This window comes from Sminthopsis crassicaudata, chromosome 5 (assembly GCF_048593235.1).
Source record: "Sminthopsis crassicaudata isolate SCR6 chromosome 5, ASM4859323v1, whole genome shotgun sequence".
NCBI classification, from domain to species: Eukaryota; Metazoa; Chordata; class Mammalia; order Dasyuromorphia; family Dasyuridae; genus Sminthopsis; species Sminthopsis crassicaudata.
Window position 1 is genome coordinate 218,901,987 of NC_133621.1, and position 21,637 is coordinate 218,923,623.

General features: G+C 39.1%; 1 protein-coding gene across 5 annotated transcripts in view; it reads right to left on the minus strand.

Moving 5' to 3' along the window:
• Window positions 1–21,637, minus strand: part of RBMS2 (RNA binding motif single stranded interacting protein 2) — a 48,461-nt gene that overhangs the window by 5,277 nt on the left and 21,547 nt on the right. For 2 of the 5 annotated variants that reach the window (XM_074269987.1, XM_074269986.1), the window contains exons 2-13: window positions 16,556–16,722; window positions 11,034–11,092; window positions 10,109–10,200; window positions 8,924–9,081; window positions 7,609–7,688; window positions 7,373–7,482; window positions 6,018–6,064; window positions 1,648–1,744; window positions 1,352–1,402; window positions 911–1,021; window positions 385–465; window positions 86–172 (exon numbers count right to left, since the gene is read on the minus strand). In XM_074269987.1, coding sequence (XP_074126088.1) covers window positions 92–172; window positions 385–465; window positions 911–1,021; window positions 1,352–1,402; window positions 1,648–1,744; window positions 6,018–6,064; window positions 7,373–7,482; window positions 7,609–7,688; window positions 8,924–9,081; window positions 10,109–10,200; window positions 11,034–11,092; window positions 16,556–16,722 — 1,134 coding nt within the window. In that variant the 3' untranslated portion in view covers window positions 86–91. Of the gene's footprint in view, window positions 1–85; window positions 173–384; window positions 466–910; window positions 1,022–1,351; window positions 1,403–1,647; window positions 1,745–6,017; window positions 6,065–7,372; window positions 7,483–7,608; window positions 7,689–8,923; window positions 9,082–10,108; window positions 10,201–11,008; window positions 11,093–16,555; window positions 16,723–21,637 lie in introns of those variants that run through there. The other 3 variants (XM_074269988.1, XM_074269990.1, XM_074269989.1) reach the window with 3 other exon arrangements.

The window sequence follows — 21,637 nt, forward strand, 5'->3', positions numbered from 1 at the left end:
CCAGCAGAGACGGCTCACTAACTGCCTGGGTCTAGGTGTCTCCTCTCCAACTTCTGGCCCTCCTGCCCTTACCCCTGTTTCTTACCCACTGTTACTTGCTGTACTGGAAAGGATAGGCCGCATGATCAGAAGGAGGGTCCACTGCTACTTGACTCTGCTGGCCACTGCTTTCCTGTGCCACAGCCAAGGAAGAGATAGTCATCCTCCCCTGCTCTCCTTCCACAGACTAACATGCCCACAAACCAGTGTTTTACCCCTCAAATATGGAGCAGCTTGCTCTCCCTACCCCCACCCCAAGACAATATCCAGGCCATAATTACTGGCAAAAAAAGAAGGGTCTAGGGGCCTGTCCCCACACCCCCAGAGAAATCATAAAGTTCTCACCTCAACAGGAACACTGGAAGAAGGCACAGGTGTGTACTGGGGAATATAAGCTCCTTGCATAGCTGCAGCTGTGGGCATATACTAGGAGGAGGAACATGGACAGACTGGATGAGACTCCTTGGGGCCTCTTTCCCCCATCCTCTATCTGGCCTTTCAGCTACCCGAGATGTCTTCCTCATCTATCAACCCTGTCTCATTCATCATATTCTCTCATCCTAAGCTTTGTTGTGCAAACTGGCACCTGTCCAGAATGAGGTGGCACAAAAATGTAAGAATGTTTCTTTTTGTGAGGATTTCTAGACAATTTGCAGAAACTTGGAAAGTATCATATTTCTGCCTATCAGTACAATGTGATGAGTTGACTTAGTTGAAGGAAATAATGGGAAGAATAATGATATAGGAGACAGATGGGTATTTTACATCTAGTAGGCTGCCTCTGACCTAATCACATGATAATGGGTTCTTGAACATGTTTATATATATACTTAATCCCCCCACCCACAACCTCTCCACCCCTGGGCTTTACCGTGCCCGTGCTGCTGAGGGAAAGGTGGCCCAGCTGCTGGGTGAGAGGTCCCATCATTGAAGCAGGCTGAATGGAAATAGTGTGGTCCATCCCTGGGGTCAGGACTGTGCCCTGGGGGAAGAAGCAGGAAGAGGGGAAAGAAAAGGGATAAGGATAGCTTCAAAGGCTTCAGGCTTAAGATTAATAAACAACCTGAAATGAAGGCTAATAATAGCCCCTGGAACACAAAAAGATCCTGTCAAGTGGCAGGAAGTGAAAAAGGAGAGCATATTAATCCGTGAAGAGGCTCCCTGATTCTGTTGCCTAGCGGAATGAAGGGAGGAAAAGTTACCTGTCTAGGAACGTTTTAGCTTTTGCCCACCTTCCTCCTCAGGGTAATGATCTCCCCTCTCCCCTGCCCTGCCCCACAGGACCCTTGCAGGAAAGACTAGAGACACTCACTGCAGGTGGCATGAGGTATGACTGGTGGTGCATCCAAGATGGGCTGTGAACCTACAGAGAATGAAGATGTCTGAGATACCCCCTAGTGGGGGAAATGAAAATAGTAATTATAATAGCAATCGCCTACAGAACCCTACCCAGCCCCCCAAACTAAATATTGGCAAAGTTAGGGTCAAAAGTCCAGTATAAGCTGAACTTAGATAACAAAAGCATCAAGAATAAGCACTCTTTGCACCTAAACCACCCTATCAAACCAAAGAGGATGCATATTTCCATTCTTATGATGATGCTTTTACCTGATATGAAGATACAGGAGATGGGAGATAGGGAGAGAGTGTGGTCTGGGCAATCATCCTGTTGGGGGTGATGCTGTAGGGTGGTGCTGTATAAAACCTGTAGGAAAGAGTCACATTAAATAAAAAACTTACAGGGAACCCCGGGATGAAGGGTCCCATAGTTAATTATGGTGAGTTCCTCTTATCTCAGTCTACTCAAGTGTGCCTGTTTCCTCGTAGTCCTGCCATTTGGGGGGAAAATGCCTTTTCTTTTTTATCTCATAATTATTCTAGATCCTCTACCCAATAAATCAAGCTTCATTATAACAAAAAGATTACTAAAGTCACAAAATATAGTGACCACATCTAACAATACAAACTACTTTCTGTTCTATGAGTCTTCCATCTCTCTGCTATGAAGGAAGGAAGATGTTTCATCATCTGTTCTCAGGGCTCAGAAACCTCTCATGTTCCTTACAGTTTGATATTTTTTCAGTTTTCCCACAATTTACAAGCATCCACTTTCTAAAAACAATTTAGGCATTTTTCTTGCATAATTCCAAACTGATAACCAGGGCTGCTAATCTAATCCACAGCACAACCTAAGAGCCATAGTCTTTCAGGGACCATTCCCGTGTTCTGTCAATTTGTAGGGAGGAGAATAATTGTTTTAATGTGCAATACTTTTATTATTACTGATCCAGGTCACATTTCCAAAAGATCACTTATAATCTGCAAATTTTTGGGAAAAGTACATGTTCACATTTGTGCTAAGGAACACTACTACCAATTTTAGTTTTTTAACTTTTTTTTTTTTTTTTTGCCAATTTGCCATGTATAAAATATTGTCTTAAAGCTGTTTTAAAATGTACATCTTTGCATATTCAAATGTTTGAATAAATTTTCAAGTTGTTATGAACAATTTGTGTTTCTTCTTCTGAAAGCTGTCCATTTAACCATTTCTCCTTTAGAGAGTGTATACCGTTATCCTTCTAGCTCTGAATCATTTCTTTGTAGATATTAGGCATCTCTACCACAAATAAATTTTTTCTATTTATATAGAAAATCTCTCTACACAATACAATAAGATATTTCTATCTGCCTCCTTGGAGAACATAATGACATCTTGAAACTCAACTAAATCACAACTTCCTCTAAAAAATCTCTAACTTCCCCTCTGTGAACAGCATCATCACCTTCCTAGTTGCTCTTACTCGTCTTTGACTTTTCCCTCTTCCTCAGTCCCAGATATCCCATCAGTTGCCAAGTTCTTTTGTTTCCAATTGAGGTCATATTCTCTTTTTCATGCCCCTCTCAACAACTGCTCTTCTTACTGATTATCAACTGCACTATTGGAATAACCTCCTAACAAATCTTTCTCTATCTCAATTACCTCTCCCATCTACTTTCCAAACCTAAGGAATCTTTATAATGAACTAGCATGATCATGTCATTCATCTACTCAAAAATCTTCAGTTTTCTCCTACTTACACAAAAAAGTTTACATTTCTGGCTGGTATTCAAGGGTTTCCCTTGCCTACCTCAATATTTCTCACTGCACAACCAGCACATATAACTTTTCCAAATTCTAGTCAAGCAGAACTTTTCTCCATTTCTCATGCTTGTCCTAGTTTCTCCACAGCTTTTTTCTCCATCCACCTCTGCTTCTCAATGCTTGGCATAGATTCTATCCTCTACACCATTTGTTCATGTGCCTCTCTTCCTTAATGACCCAGTTCAGATGCTACTTCTTTCAAAGACACTTTTTGAAACAGCCACCCTTCCCTTCAAAAAAAAATTCTCATTATCCAATTCTCCTTTGCCCCCACTATAGTCTTTCCTGTATCAAATTATATTTCTCTTAACTTATTTCCCTTAACTGTAGAGGATGTGTTATTTTTAAAATCACTTCATAGGGTTGGCACATATTCCTTAACTTTGGTAAATAAAATATTATGAAAAATAAACAAAAGATTTTATATGATAAAATCCACCCATTTTGTCTTCAATAATTTCTTCCATTTGTTCAAGAGAAAATTTTCCTTCTTTACAACTGAGATAAACAATTTCTTTCAGTATTATTTCAACCGAAGGGTAAAAAGGTCTAGAACAAAAGCCATGAGAACTAATTTTTTCATAATACTGTTAACTAAATTTCCTAAATTTAAAAACTGAACAAATCCTTCTCTTAACTTATATAACTATAGACTCAAGAGCTGGTAAGGTCACCTCAGAGGCCACCTCATCCAACCCTTTCATTTTACAGATGAAGAAAATAAACCCCGAGAAGTTAAGTAAGGGACTTGCCCAAGGTCATGCTTGTAGGCTTTATCAAACATTAATGATGATAGAATAGTTTCTTTTTCTAGATTATATTATTATTATTTTTGCTGAGGCATTTGGGGTTAAATGACTTGCCCAGAGGCACACAGCCAGGAAGCGTTAAGTGTCTAAGGACAAATTTGAACTTAGGTCCTCCTGACTTCAGGGCTGGTGCTCTATCCACCTGCACCACCTAACTACATATATATATATATATATATGTAAAAACTACATATATGGTGGAGATGATTATCCTTATAAATGTTAACTTCCTTCTAATTTCTGCTCAATAAAAATCTTTTAAATTTGTCCCTGAATTGTCCCTATTACATATTTTAGTCAATTTGAAAAAGATTTGACACAAGGATATGCACAATTTTCAGATGAAGAAATTCTATTTCTAGTCATATGAAAGGGTATTCCAAATCACTGTTGATCAGAGAAATGCAAATTAAGACTCTGAGATACCACTACACACATCTCAGATTGGGTAAGATGACAGGAAAATATAATGACGAATGTTGGAGGGGATGTGGGAAAACTGGGACACTGATACATTGTTGGTGGAATTGTGAATGGATCCAGACATTCTGGAGAGCAATTTGGAACTAGACTCAAAAAGTTATCTGTGCATACCCTTTGATCCAGCAGTATTACTACCGGGCTTATATCCCAAAAAGATCTTAAAGAAGAGACAGGGACACCTGTATGTACCTGTATGTACAAGAATGTTTGTGGCAGCCCTTTTTGTAGTGGCTAGAAATTGAAGGAATTGAATTTGATAGGATTCAATTGGAAATTGAAAGGGATGCCCATCAATTGGAGAATGGCTGAATATAAGTTATGGTATATGAATGTTATGGAATATTATTGTTCTATAAAAAATGACCCATAGGATGAATACAGAGATGCTTGGAGAGACCTACATTTACTGATGCTAAGTGAAAGGAGCAGGATCAAGAGATCATTACACACTTCAATAATACTACATGATGATCAATTCTGATGGACATGGCTCTCTTCAACAATGAGAGGATCCAAATCAGTTCCAATTGATCTGTAATGAACAGAACCAGCTACACCCAGCGAAAGAACATTGGGAAATGAGTATAGACCACAACATAACATTTACATTCTTTTGGTTATTATTTGCTTACATTTTTGTTTTTTCTTCTCAAATTATTTTTAATCTTCTTTCTAAATCTGATCTTTCTTGTGTAACAAGATAACTGTATAAACCATATATATTGTATTTAACATATACTTTAACATATTTAACATGTATGGGACAACCTGCCATCTAGGGGAGGGGGTGGAGGGAAGGAGAAGAAAAGTTGGAACAGAAGTTTTTGCAAGAGTCAATGCTGAAAAATTACCCATGCATATGTTTTGTATATAAAAGGCTATCATAAAAAATGTTATGTAAAAAAAAATTTGACACTTTGTCAACAACCATAAATGGAATTTATCAGGTTTTTAAAAATTTTGTGATATATATATATCAATGCAAATGACTCTGGATTTACCTTGGTACGAGTAATAATCACCTCATTCCCCCCTCCCCCCCTCCCTTAGATCTTATATCCTTTAAATATCTCATTGAGTCATCTGCAAATAAGAGCTATTTTAACCATTACACTAGCAATCCTTTTTCCTTAGTTTCTTCTTCAAGCCTTATCAGATTGCTAATGTTTCTCACAGGCAGGCATGATATACTAAAGACAATTAGAGGAGTCAGAAGTCAGCGACCCCACTCTATAGAGAGGCTCACTAGAGGTGACTCTGAAAGTCATTAAAGCTTTCCAAGTTTCATTTGCTTTCTCTATAAAATGAGATACTTACATCCTGCCACTACCTGACTCAGAGGGCTGTTAGGCGTAAAATAGATTTTAAAGTATTATATTAAATGTCAGTGATTGTATTCATTAAGATTACATTAGATGAAAATTGATAGACCGCAGCCCTGGTTTATATCTGTTTTTAATGGAGAATCCATTCTGTATATGAACTCTTAGTTCCAAATACTACCTTGAATATCAGTCTATGGAGGAATCTTGAAGGGTACTTACCCATTCTGGAGAGCTGTGGCAGGGTCATAGGTCAGTGCCATGCCACCCTGTGAAAGAAAAGCACACAGATCAGCCTGGGAGTGTTTGGGTAAAGGGCAGGAAAATCCTAGACTTTAGAGGCACTAAAAACCTTTATTTTCTGGATGATTACTACAGTCAGAGTATAAGAGCTGGGCAAGACCATGGCAGATATTCTGTTGTTCATTCTTTAGACTCAGAGAGGACTAAAATGACTTCAGTACATGGGAGTCGAAGGACAGTATATCTGACTCTGGCTGATCATCCAATGTGAGCGCAGAAGGTATCTTCCACAGGTCAGGCCCACACAGTTTCCACGAACACTCCGAGTGAAGCTGTCTCTAGATCTGTGCATTTCTCATTTCTTTTGAGCTGCTACAATTCTGCTTGGCCCAAAGAACAAAGTGTCTTCTTTGAGGTGGGCCTGTCATGCTGGATGGTCCTACATCAGCATTTGCTGTCTTCCAATAGATACTAAAGTTCTTCAGAGAGACCTTGAGTGGGTCCTCTTACCTCTTCTGACCCCCAAGTGAGGGCCTGCTTTGTGTGAATTCTTGTAGGGAAGCATATTCTTGGCATTTGAGCTTGGCCAAGCCATTGGAGCTGCATGTTGTACAGTAGATTTTGAATGCTTAGCAATTCAGCTTGAGAGAGAACCTCCATGTCTAGTACTTTCTCTTGCCAGGTGATTTTCAAGACTCTTCCTTGGACAATTCAAATGGAAGTGATCCAGTTTCCTGGCATGGCGCTAGTACACTGTCCAGATTTACAGGGCACACAACAATGAGGCCAGCCCAACAGCTCTCTAGTCTGTAGGCAGCCTAATACCTCTTCTCTCTTACGCTTTCTTGTGGAGGCTCCCAAACACCGTGCTAGCTCTGACACTGAGGGCATCAACTACATTTTCTATGGGGACATCCCTGGAAAGTATATTGCCAAGGTAAGTGAACTTCACATCACTCAAAATTTCTCCATTTGTCCTTATTGCTGGCTCTACAAATAGATGGTATGCTGTGGTGCTGGCTGGTGGAGAACCTGTTTTCTTGGTGTGGATTGTCAGGCCAAAATTAGCACAAGCAGCAAAGAAGTGATCTGCTGCATCTCAACCTCTGAGGCTGCATGGAACAGAGGCTTTGTTACTGCTCTAGTTGCAGAAGATCTTCTACAAAAGCCCTGGAGTTATGCAGCCACTCTCTCCCTCAAGGGGATGCTTGTCACCTGTGAGGGCTTTGGGTTGATATCAGGTTTCTCAGAAAGCAAGTTAACAGACTTTCCATCCCACTTTACTGTCTTCATGTTACTCCAAGAAACTTACAAACCTCCTCTTCTTCACTTACCACATCACCATCTCGCGGCCAAGACCGGCCATTCTGTACATATTTCCCCTGATTCTGGCGTTTCTTTTGCCCACCATCAGCAAATTTGCAGAGCAAAGGATCAGACGGGGCTGCCAAGGAAAAAATGGACAGGAAGTTGAATTCTGGCCCATCTTGACTCAGGTACAATTTTGCTTCTGTCTCACTGTGTAAGTGAGAGCCCCATGGACCTCTCTTCCCTGATCCTTCTTCCTTACCTGGTACTCCAGGGGGTGTCTTAATGTATTTTCCATTAAAGTGGGAAATGATGGCTTCACACTTCTCTGTGGACTCCATCCTATAAGGGCAGAAAGGAGGAATCAGGCTTTTCTACCTTCAATATGCATCCCAAGTTCTCTAAGGGCATGAATTGCTAAGCTCCCAAATTGTCTCAAATACATCCAGTCATAATTTTATGAACTCAATATCCTTCTCTCTACGTATTCTAGGAAGTGGATGAAACAAATGATATAAGAACAGAACTCTCCAGATCCTGATCTTAAGTTCATCTCTTAGTAACCATTGGGATTACTTAAATCTCTTGAGTCTCAGTCTCTTCATTTATAAAATATGGATAACAGACAAATATACAACCCCCTCCATCTCACAGGGTTTTGAGGATTAAATGAAATTAATGTGAACATGCTTTGAAAACTATAAAATCCTACAGAAAATGTAAGATTCTCTTACAAAGTTAAAGCAAAGCTAATACCTTTTCTATCTGAAGATGTAACTCAAAATCTAGGAAACTCCTGGTAAGCTAAGAGAGAGAAGATCCCAGAATAGGACATTTTGGGGGAGCTGATAATTCAGGATAAGGGAGCTCAGTAACTGGACCCTGGTGCACTTTAACTAGGGGTTGGACATCATATGATGTGAACAAGACTCAACATCACAGGGAAGCTTTTTATTCACCTTCAACATGGGCCCGAGGGACTTAGCCTGAACAACAGGTAGCTACACAGAAGTCATCAAAAGGGTTTCTAGGCCTAGGACGAAGGGGCACATGTCAAAGAAATAGGAAGCAGCTGGAGAAAGTTTAGAAGCCAAAACATTTCTGTGATATATCTGACATGCCTATTTCATAAGACACTCATGAAGAAAATGATTTATAAACTTTAAGGAGCTATAAGTGGTAGCACAACAGAGAAGTTAGAGTAAGAGAAGCTGGCAGGCTCCTGTCCTGCTTCCGACACAAACCAGAGGCATGATTCTGGCCAAGTCACTTCACCTCTACTCTAAGCAACTATCTAAACCTCTAAGTGAAAAAAGGCTTTTTCAGAGATGCCTCTCTACACTGGTAGAAGAAGTTCAATCATCAGGAGTTCTTTATGCCTATCAATTCACAAGTCTGGACCAAAAAGGGTGATGCAGAGCTATGATAAAATAAATATGTATTAATTAAAAATTAAAATTGCTATCAAGTATTTCTGAATCAGAGCTTAGGTCCCAGCATGTTCCTGAATTCCCAGTGCCTTCAGGGAAAGTCAGACTGTAGCTGACTTTGAACACTATAGCTTTTAGGCCTCTTACCTTGCAAAACCAACCCCTCGACTGGTTCCACTTGTGTCTCGAAGAATTCGAGTAGAAATGACTTGCCCAAAAGGCTTCAACATCCCTTCCAACTCCTGCTCATCCATAGTCACTGGGAGATTTGAGATGTATAAATTCGTAGGATCCTGCTCCTGTTGCTAAGAAAGCACAAAGGTGAGAAAGGGTAGGGAACCCCACTCCCCAACACAGATAGCAAATTTCTAGAAAAAAACCACGAATATAAACAAAAGGAGATGTTTATAACTATCCCTCCTTCCCCAGCCCCGCAACTAAATAGCTGGGATCTGGAATAATGAAGAAAGTAGGAGATTACTCATTATTTGATCTTGGACAGGTCCCAGAGTTTTTTATATCTGCTATCTAGATAGCAGAAGTTGGAGAGCCTTTCTGAGGGCTTTTCTCCCAGGGGTAGGGTATGGGCATGAAGGTCTAATCTCAAGAACCCTGGCAGTCAGCCAACCTGCCCAGGGCCCCAAGATACCCTCAGTTTCAGGCTTTTTCCTATCTTTGCCTTCAGAGCTTCCTTTTCCTTTAAGTCACAGAGCAGAAGTTAAGCTCCTAACAATAAACATTAGAAAGAGAAAATTCTCTATCAATGGGGGGAAAAAAAGTGCCTGGTGCCCACAGCTTAGTAGAAAAGAGCAGATTCTGATTAGGTATGGAAGAAAGCAGAGAAAAAAGTTTCCTGCCTCCCTCTATCTCCTGTAATGGTTACCCCAAGCTCAGAGGCAACAATGTTGAGAGGGCAGAATGAGGGTGAAGAACATCAGTTCTGCATTGCACAGCTGGCTTCAAAAGAACTGCAAAAGCACCACAAGATACTGGAGGCAGGGAAGGGAAAGGGCATCAAAGTCCTCAGTTCCCTGGCCTAATAGAAAGAGTGAGCAAGAGGGCTATGGCTTCATGAATTGGGGGTCTGGTCCCTGTGGAACAGAATTTCTGTTCCTCAGCCTATTCTTGTCTTCATCATCCATATAGTCTATCTCCTTCCTACCAGGCAAGCAAGTGAGGCCTCCTTCAGAAGGCTGAGGAAGGCTCAGGAGTGAGTGGTATTTAATCAGGGTTTCTTTAGTTAACTGAAAGCTTTGAGCTTGAGACCATCCCCCCAGGCTATCTACACCCCCAGCTAGGTTGGAGGCATTGATAAGAAGGATATTTCCTTACCTTTGCCATCTGTGCCTGCACTCCGCTGGCCTTAAGCGCAGTCACAGCTTTCTGTGCAGCTGAAGGACTGTCAAAATCTACAAAGCCATAGCCTAGAAAAAGGGGACCATGTTAAATGTAAAGGGGACATCAGACAGACAGGAAAGGCTTTTCAGGGGGCTGAAGAGGAGTGAGTCATGTAGTATAGGTAACAGAAGGGAAGAGAAACCGAATAGTTCAAATGCCTCTCCATAAATTTTATAAGCCCTTTGAGATTCCTAATAATGTATGAGAGGATTAAGCTGCATGTATCCTTCTCCCCAACTCTTAACTCCTATCCTATTGGAACTAACAATTTAAGTTCTACCCAGTAATATTCTACAGCTGCAAGGGGTTTCTCTTAAGCTACATTACAGTATAAATTACATTAGATATTGTTGGGAATATAGCTTCTCTATGGCAAGAGCAAGCAACAGACCTAACTAGGGTAGCCCTTACAATCAATATTTTCCTTTCACTTTCCCAAACCCAGCCCAATCTATCTAAACACAAAGAACTTATTACTATAGATAGTCTTTGCTTCCAGATACACATACTGACTTTACAGTCACAGAAGGAATTTAAGTTGCTAAGCTATGTCTTAATTCATATGCCCCTGCCCACTTCTACCACCAAATCTAGGAAAACGTGGGCAAGGAATAAACCCAAACAAAGAAGCTTCTATATAGTGTATGTTCAAAGTCTACTATGTCTGAGTATTATGGCATTCACAACTAAAATAATATGACCATCAGGAATTCTAGGGAATATCAATTAATTCTAAAAGGCTGGCAGACTAAATTAATTCCCTGGCCCGGTACTTGCTAATCTAGGAACAAAGAAGATGTATAAGGAGACAACCACTTTAAAAAAACTACCTACCCCCAAGGATGATCTGTCTTCTCACCTTTGCATTTGTTTGTTGTCTTGTCCAATATGGCCTTAGTAGAAACAATTTTGCCATATCTAGATGAGGAAAGGGGAGGAAAGAAAAGCAAAGTAATTATTTGGGGGCAAGAATGGGAGTAAACTAAAGCACCACTTACTTTTCTTCCTATAAGGTTCCAAGTAGCTATCTCCTGCACAGAGAATTCAACTACCAATACTGCCATATACCCTTAAGAAAGATCTTGTAAATTAGGTCAGATACCATTTACAATGGAGGATTATGAAACAGAGGATGGGGAAGGGAAGCTATACCTTCTAGAAGACTTGATTCTAAAAAATATTCATCAATCATTATGCATCCATCATGTACTTGATACAAAGATCTTGAAATAGTTCCTATGGACCATTGTATATCCACATTCACACACTCCTTGAACTGGCATTTAAAGCTCTTCACAACCTGACTACAGTCTACTTTTTGAGTCTTCCTATATATTACTATATATTTGGTTAAGCCAAATCGGCCTTCTGACAATTCTTCATGGATGACACCCTGTTTCATGTCTCCATACCTTTGTATTGGCTGTCCTTCCATATGTGGAAAGGGATCTCTAGTTCTAGACTCAGCTCAAGTATCATCGGTTATATGAAGCTTTTATTCATTTTCCAAGTGACTTGGTTGCCTCTCCCACTCAAATTATTAGTATTTATTTTGATTATACTCATATTTGTAAATGAACCCTTATGTACCAGCTATTTTCCCTGCCCCACACACAACTCCCAAAGAAAATAAGCTCCCAGAGGACCCAGACTGCTTCCCCTTTGTCTTTGCATTTCCACTACAGGCATTGGGTAGTCACTTAAATGTTTATAGATTGGTTTTCCTAGTCTCAGTCTTTTCAGTCTTTTCAGACACTAAGAATCCCAAAGGGTTGACTCTCAGCTGACCTTGCCTCCAGCCAGTCTGGCTTGTTAATTCATCTCTTTGCCAGGATCTCAACTTCCATCGTTTCCCTTGATTTTTCAGGAGCCTAGATTACTAATTACCACAGCCCAGAGAGGAAAGTGTAGGATTCAAGACCAAGGTACATTAGTTGCTTTACAGAAGTTCCCCTACCCTAAAAAAATTCCAACATATTTCAGAAGATGGTGGAAGGAGTCTTAAAAAGGCAGAGCAAGGCTCACAAATACAGAAGAGAAAGAGTTTAGGAAATGTGACCTGGATTAAGCACATTTCTACCCTTCCCCCAGACCCTGGAGAAGGGACAGAAGATTCAATTATACTTTGGCTTCTCAGGCCTCAGTAGATTCCTTCAATAGGGCTTCTGTTGGGGGGCAGAAGAGGAGAGGGAAGCGGGCAGGGGGAGGGAAGAAATGAAGAGGAGGGAGACAAGCAAAGCCCTGAGGGCTGAGGCTGGAAAGTAGATTGAGAGTTCGAATGTTTGGGGTAATCCCAGCCCCACAACCACACTTGAGTGCCCTCCTGAGTGCAAGCAGCTGGAAGGGACACAAGAAAAGTCAGCCTGCAGCCAGGCGGCCACAGATGCTGCAGCCCCATACACAACCTTGGGTGGGGCCTGAGCTTTTGAGCCAAGAATTTCCTAGGCAGCTGGTTAGATCTGGGCCAATATTGCTTCCTCAAAGGATTCCTGCTTTTCGAGCCAAGATCTATAATTCCAATCCCCATATTACTTCCTCCCCAACCTGAGGTCAAGTTCTAATTTATCTACAAGAGAAGGACATTGTTCTTGCAACAGCAGGGACAAGAACAGAAAATTCTTCTAATTCAATATTTACTAATAAAAATGTCAACTGGGTATAAGGTACTTGGGTTGGGGACTTAGGTTATAAAGGAGATAGATAAAATCCAGATTAAGCTGTGGTAAGAAATGACTTTCAGCAGAGGCAACTAGGCTAGCTAGACTAGGGATGGCTGCATGGAAGAGAAAGGCACCTAAGCTGTGGCTGTGAAAAGAAAATCATTTCAACTAAGATGAAGAGGGATATGTTCCTGAGGATATATAAAACGGCCTACATAAAAGTGGAATGGTGGGGAAAGGATTACAAGATTGGAAATAAATTTATTAATTGGTTAGAATACAAAGTATATTGAAAATGAGTAGATGAAATAAGGCTAGAAAGATAGGCTAGAGCCATTTTATCAAGTGTCTTGAGGAAAAAAAAATAGGCTAAGGCTTGTGGGAGCCACTGAGAGTTTTTAAGCAGTGGGGTGACATAGTAAGATCTATGTATTAGGAAGTTATTTGACAACTGTTTGGAAGAGGGATTGAGTGAAAGAGAAGAGTTGGGAAGACCAATTAAGAGGCTATTAAAACAGAACAGGTGAAAGTAATAGGAGACAAGAAGAGTTAATCATGTGAATGAAGCTCTCATCTTCCTTAATCTCTTATTGAGATGCTGAGAAGATGGAATGGGAAAAGGAAGAATTGGAGAATACTTCAAGGTTTCAAGCCTGGCTAACAGTAGAATGAACAAAATAGAGAATTTAGGAGAAGAAGCAATTTGGGGTAAGATAATAGGGAGAAGATGAATTGAATTTCAAACATGTAGAATTTGAGGTAAGGGTGGAGATATATAGCCAAATAGTTGGAAATGTGAGATTGAATCTTAAGAGGAATGATTGGAGCTATATATAGACTTAGAAATCAATAAGGTAAGAATTGAAGTCAAATTTGATAAGGACAGAGCTTTGAGATATACTCATACTGAAAGGATGGCAAAAAGATGAACCAGTGAAGACAAAAAGGTAAAAAGAAAGGTCAGATAGAATTAAAAGATCAGTCATGGAAGCAAAGTGAAGAGGGGAAAAAAGTGTCAAATGTTAAAGAAAGATCAAGAAGATGAATGGCTAAAATGTCTATTGGATTGAAAGATAAGGCTAGAGAAAATCAATCCCGTCTTCATTTCCCCAGGTTCCAATCTACCTACTATTCTGTCTTTCCCTCCTTTCCTTATCATGTGTCAAGAGCCCAATTCCTTCAGTTTAATGTCTTTAAAAGTCCACAGCTAATGTTGTGTAGTAAGAAAAAATGAACAAGATAGTCAAAAAACAAAGGAAATTCAACTGAATTTCTGAAAAACCAAAAAAGGTCCCAGAAAACAGAAGAAACACGTTTCTTTCCTCAAAATCAAAGAGATAGGAACTAGGAAGACAAAACATTACTTATGTTGTTAGATGGGGTCAGTATCAGATATTTTTACTTGATTGTTTTGCTTCATCATTAGGAAAGATTCAAAATGGTGTGGAAGGGGCACTGAAGTGACTATGATATAAAAACAAATGACATCAATAAAGTATATTAAGAAACAAAAGAACACAAAACCTCTTTTCGTTTCTTTCTTCTGTACCGTATACAGCTTTTTTTCCAAGAGAATATCATCTATGCAAAAATGTAGTAGCTCTTTTTGTAGTGACAAGCATTCTAAGTGGAGGCCCTCAATTGGGAAATGGCTGTATAAGTTATGTATGTGATTATAATGGAATATTATTTTTCTATAAGAAATGGTGAGCAGGCTGATTTCAGAAAAGCCTGGAAAAAGTTACACGAACTGATGCTGAGGGAAGTGAACAAAATCAGTAAGAAACTGTACACAGTAATAAGAAAATTATGTGATGATCACCGATGACAGATTTAGCTGTTCTCAGCAATCCAAGGCAATTCCAATAGACTTGGGATGGAAAACATCATCTGCATCTAGAGAAAGAATTGGAACAAAGTATTTTCACCTTTTCTTTCTTTGCTTTTTCTTTCCCTTTTTGATCTAATTTTTCTTGTATGGTGTGACAAATATGGAAATATTTTTAAAGATATTGTACCTGTATAACATCAGATTGCTTGCTATCTTGGGGAGGAAGGAGATAAGAAAGGGATGGAGACAAATTTAGTACACAAAGTTTTAAAAAAAATGAATGCTGAAAGCTATCTTTAAATGTATTTAGAAAAATAAAATACCATTAAGAAAAAGAAAGATTGAAAAAAAATATGAGGTGTGTGTATGTGAAATGTTAGGGACATTAAGTCATAGTAAAATGGAGATTTGTTTTCTTCGTGCCCTATGAGAGGGCCAAAGATAATTTCAGGATTTTACTGTATAATATGTTATATCACTTAGAATGTAGAAGTGCATAATGGAGGGGCGGTGTTTAAATTTTATAGCCCACTAAATGTTGAAATTAGTACAAAGTAGTTTTTTTCTAAAAGGCCTATTCCCCAACCCCCACCTTTTTTTTTTTTTGTCCATCTCTGGATCTTTACTCTTTGCCCCCCTTTTTTTTTGGACTTTTCTCCCAGTCCCTGAGGCAAGTGTGCTAGAATTATAAACTAACATTAGTGAGAGGTAAGGAGTCATAGTTTAAGTTTTTAAGGGTAACTGACATGGGATGTTCTGAACTGTATCCCTTCTAGTCATCTTGCCATCAGGGAACCCATCTCTTTTATTCTGGTGTGTGTTCAAGTATTTGAAAGGTGACCACTTGGAGGAAGGATTAGACTGGTATTTGGCTTTAGAGGCCAGAACCAGAAGCAATGGATGGAATTTACAAAAGAACAAATTCAGGGTTGATATCAGGTAAAGGTTCCTAACAATCAGAGCTGAACACAAGTAGAAGCAACTCAGAGAGGGAATAGGCTCCTCCTCTTCAATTACAGGCTGTATAACCATATGTTGGGCAGCTTTCTAGGGGGTTTCTTCACATACAGATGGCTCCTGAGATCTCTTCTACTTCTCAAACTCTGTGATGGATTCAGTGAGTCTGTTACCTTCTCTCTGCATGCTCTTACTACTCTCCCTCTGTCCACCTTTTCTATCCCACTCTTCTCACACCCCAACTCTTTTCAAATTCCTGATTTGAAACATATGTTTTTCTCCCAAATGAAACAAAACAGGGCCTTTCTGAGCTCTCATTATTTTTCGAGCATTCCTGCCAGGGGTGAGCTGAGGCTGCCACCCACTTCATGACTCAGAGTTACTTTGCAGAACCTTGAAGGGACCTCAGGGGGCAGTCATAGAATGACAGAATATAGAACCTCCATTTCTGATTTTGCCAATCTTCCCCTCCTTTTTCTACTCTTCCATTTCCCATTTCAAATCAGTGCTTCTCTAACAAGAGAAGTTCCATGAGGAGGCTCCAAGCCTACAACTGAGAGTATCTAAATTTGTCCAGCCTCTTCAAATGTCCTCCAGCCAGTAGAAAAACAAAATTAAGATCCAGAGGCTTCTTTTTCAGCTCAAGACTATAGGATGAGAATCTTTCCACTGAGGCACCTAGTCTGGGAAAGTTATTGGAAAAATCAGTCATAAACTGGGCTTCAAAAGTCCAGCCCTTCCCCTCCCCTCACCACCCTGTTTCCTTTAGATCTAGAAGAACATAATGGAAGTCTGTGATTTCTGTGGGAGGAGCAAAATTGAGATTCAAGGAGGAATAGGAAAGAGGCAAATCACTGTGGCACTTCAGAATAAGGCTATCTGGCAGGAAGCAGAGACTTTCCCTGGCCCAGGGGGCCTGCCCACATGACTTACGGCTGACAGAGCTTGACTAGGTCCTGGTCCGTAGTGCCCGGCTGCAGCCCTCGGATGTAGAGATTGGTTTTGCTGAGCTGGTCACCTCCACCCCCCCCACTGCTGCCACTGATGTGGTTGCTGCTTGGACTAGGTGGTGCCATCTGCTGAGCCACGGACACATAAGGCTGTGGGAGACACAAGGCAGAGGGTCAGAGGCTGGGCATCCCCCGGGGCAGCTTTAGCCCCGGGAAAGGCGATCTTGGATTCCGGAAGAAACTGTAACCCCAGAAATCAACAGGAAAGAGAAACCTAGAGATGTTCTCTATTAAGGGGGAGGGGAAGGACAACTTCCCTCTGCCTCTTACTGTTGCTAGGAGGATAAAACGAGGCAAGCTAAAGATTTTTCTTTATCTGTAAAAAAAAAAAAAAAAAAAAAAAATTTACTTGTAAAGCCTGCCTCACAGTATTGTTGTGAGGAAAGAGATTTGTAGACCTTAACATATTATATAAATGTGAATTGTTATTGTTGTTAAAGATTAGAAAAGACACCTTACATGAAGAAAGATACTTTACAGATCAAAGGCATTTATCATAAAAACTAACTTTTTCAGCCCAGAAAACAAGGAGAAAGAAAAGAGAGGATATAAAGCTGTAAAATCATAAAAAAGAATGAACACATCGAATATAGATTTTAACCAAATCTAGAATATTAGAACCAGAGGTACTTCTGTGCTTAAAGCTTAAAAAATAGAGGGAAGTAACAGTTTATAGTGCAAAAGGAGATATATTCAATTTTTTTCTACCCTCAAGGAGTAATAGGAGATATGAGAGAGATGACATTAAAGGAAACAAAAGCTTGAAAGGTACTTTTCCAACTTTTTATATTTTTTATTTTATTTTTTTAATTTAATTTTTATTTTATTTTATAATTATAACTTTTTTTTTGACAGTACATATGCATGGGTAATTCTTTTCCAACTTTTAAAGGTTGACCTCAGAAGTTCAGCCAAAAACTTGGTGCTACAATTGGAGACAAAATTTATAGGAAGCCCTCTATCTACCTTATCAAGATTTTTTTTATATTGATTTTATTTCATTTAATTATTTAATTTTAATTTACATTTCAGGGGATGTCAATATGACTATATAACACCTCTAATTCTTGTTGAAAATACTTAAATAAATATGTGAATCCTACTTTAGTGTTATTCCGGATACTAGGCAGTTTTTATATCCATCTTATGAAGGATATTCATTCATCAATTCATATGATTTAGAGTTGAAAAGAAGCTTAGATTACCAACTCCTTAATTTTATGGCAGAGGAAGCAGTGGCAGGGCAGGAAGGTTGAGGAGTAAGAGGACAATTTACCAGGGTTTCACAGATTAGAAAACAGCAAAACTAGGATTCAGGCTCAGGTATTTGACTATAAACTCAAATCTTTTTATCCACTACAACTAGCGTTTCAGCACAAATCAGGAATGCCCTGATCACTGTGATTTATCAAGAATTAGTTCTTTGGTCGCTTTGATTCAACCAATATTATTTATTAAATACACTGTTTGTATGGTATTGTCCTAGGCACTGGGGATAGATACAAAAATAAGAAAAGATACTGTGTTTATTAAGGAACTTATAGTTTAATAAGTATGTAATAAGCACAATGACAATTACAAAAGAAAGCCAGATAATATAAGCCAATTTGAGAATGAGATTTCTTTAGAGAGGAGAGTGACAGGCAGCAACATCAAGATAAGAAAAAAAATGGCGCCTCTGTTAGATCTTGAAATTTAAAAAAAGGACTCAACAGGCACTGATGGAAATGCATTCCAGACATGGGGGATGACCTATTTGAACAGACTAAGGCAGGAGTTAGCAGAACAAGACTGAAAAACAAGTAGGTCCAGTTTGGCTGGAACACATGGTGAGCAAAGTGGAATAGTGTGAAATAAAGCTGGAAAAGCACTCTGAGGCCAAATTAAGGAGAAACTTCAATACCAGTTGAACAAGTTTGCACTTTATAGGAAGCCACTGAAGGTTTTAAGCAGAGAAATGACATAAGCAGACTTGCATATTAAATGTATATAGGATAACCAGGTATTCCCCAATCCATACATTACTCTGTTTTTCTCATATTTTAGCCAAAAAAAAAAAAAAAAAAAAAAAAAAAAAAAAGAAGATCCAGTACCACATTTCAGGAGAATCCAAAGACTTATGTGAGGCTCCAACAACATCCCTGAGAGATTTATCTTTTAATCTCTGTTTCTCCCTTCTCTCCTCCCCTCCCCGCCAGGTTTCTTTCCCTTCCTCCCTCCCTCTCTCCCTGTTCTACTCTTCTCTCCCTCTCTCTCTCACCCTCCTGGCTCTGAGATTAGGATTTCCCAAATAGAGGGCCCTATTTGCCAGAGAGATATTTATTACTTCTCAGTGACGACAGTGAAAGTCACATGATGCAGACAAGGGCAAAGGCAAAGTGAATGGTTGTCACTTTCTGACAACAGGACAACAGACATGTACAAACAACTCTCGGGAGAGGTCCTAGAAATGGACATTGATAGTATTATTCTAGCTACTCTAATACCAACTGAATTAACTATACTATTAACTTAAGTCCTATCCTTTTAACTACAACTATTCAAACTCTAGTAGAGCTAGCCTCCATTTTCACTCACGTCAGTATTTTATCACTCAATTTAAAACAGGAAGAGGCCAGGGAAAGACTCCAAAGATTTATTGCTGTTGCTATTGTTCTGCTGTATTCAACTCTTTGTTTCTCTATTTGGTAATTTTTTAGTAGGGATACTGTAGGGGTTTGCCATTTCTGTCTCTAGCTCATTTTACAGATGAGGAAACTGAGGCAAACAGGGTTAAGTACTTGACAAAGGTGACACAACTAATAAATATCTGACCAGATTTGATCTCACGAAGAATCTAAGCCCAGTGTTTTGTGCATTCAACCACCTAGCTATCCCAAAGATTTATAACCTATATTCTAATCAGAACACTGGAGTTCACAAGATTAGTTCACATTATTCAGTGAAGTTATATCCCAGCTACATGATACAGGGCCTGGAGTCAGAAAGACTCTTCTTCCCGAGTTCAAATCTGGCTTCAGATACATAATAGATTTGGACAAGATTCTGGACAAGACATTTTCCCTGTCTGCCTCAGTTTCCTCATCTATAAAATGAGCAGGAGAAGAAAATGGCAAACCCCTCCAATATCTTTATCAAGAAAATTCCAAAAGGACTTATGAAGAACTCAATATCCTCTCTTCCATTCCAGGTGAGTCACGGCTATAGATCAATTGGGAAGCTGAGAAAAAAATATATTTATTTAAATATACTTATCATCTTTCCCATCAGGAACTATTTCTCAAATGGCAAAACTTTCAGAACAAATACAAGAGAGCTAAGGAAGAAGGCAAATTGGGGTAATAATACTAATAACAATAAAATCAATTATAATAATAATAGCTAACATATATACAGGACTTAACTATGACAAGTACTGTGCTAGGTGCTTTTATATTTATTATCTCTTGTAACTCTGGGAGATAGATGCTATTACTTTTCTCATTTTACAGACAAGGAAACTAAGGCACATGAAGGAGTTAGATGACTTGTTCATGGTCACACAACTAAATTATTTAAGACAGATGTGAACTCAGGTCTTCCTGATTCCAGGTCCAGTGCTCTTATATATTGAGCCACTTAATTGCCTCAAGAAACTGATCTGTTATCCTAGACTTAAACTTTAGTTTTGACAATGTAAATTTTAGCTATATTCTAAAAAATCAGATTTTATCAATGGTGACCTTAAGTGTAGGGCCAGAAAGGGGTCTGGGGAAGAATAGACATGGCCCAGGAATGAAGATATCCTTCTACTGCTATTCCTAAGAGTTTGAACAGTAAAGAGCAACTCACTATAAGAAGCAACTACTCCCTCTAAAACTGAGAGAGTGCCTATGTAAAAGATTTGGTTTCCCAAGGGTTCAGTAGGAGAAAGACGCTCTAAGTTGTTAATTTGTGTATGCAAGGATGTGGCCACATGATGAAGTGCAAAGATCTGAGCCAGGATCACATTTCTGGTACTTCTTGGCTCTGGCAATACCGACAAGTGTCACTGATTCTTTCTGTACTTCTTTTTCATCTGTAAAGTTGTAATGATTATCTCTGTAATACACATCTAAAGAGTTGTGATAGGGATCACATAAAATGATGAAAATAAAATCCTTTGCAAACCTTTAAATACCATAGGAATATTAGCTATTACTACTCTATAAGAGAGAAAAAGAAGACTGGTGTTTTTTTCTTCCTAAAGAAAATAAATGAGAAAATATTATTCCTCACCCGTCCAGCATTTTTCTCCTACACATATCTTTCTCAGACTTCCTAGCTTTCCAAATTCTAATGCTAATTATAGTTGTTTGTTTTTTAAAGAGACGCAATAAATACCTAAATTCATTAAGGAGGGAAGATCAAAGCAGCACAGTATGAACCATTTATAAAATCAAAACAGTAACTGGCCAGAAGAGCTATATGACACTCTTCGAGGTTACTTCCAACTCTGAGATTCTATTAATTTAAATTGTCACCTTTCCTCCTAAGGTACCTATCTGAGAATTTCTCATTCTTACCATTGTTATTATGCTCTGCTGATTAGTTGACAAGATTGCTAAAGGACCACCAGTTCCAACACTATTTTCTCTTCACACACATTATTGTTGGCCTTAGTTATAGGCCACATTGGCAAGCCATCCTGCAGTGATATATTTAAACACCACCATATACTTGGTCATCAGATCAACACCAATTTAATGGCAAAAAAGTGGTTAGTAGCTGTTCTCAGCTAGGTACCTTGCTCGTGGATCAGCAGAGCATAAAAACAATGGTCTAACCATGGTAATTATACATAACTCTATACCTCAAATTTGTATCATATCTGATTTAAAGAGCTCAAATCCTGTAATCCTTTGAATGGGATCCTTTGATCAGAAGTTCTCAACCTACGGTAACGTGGGGAACTTTAAAAAGTTTCTTGATAATTATATTTCAATATCACTGCCTTCTTTTGTAACATCATGTTCTTTATATCATG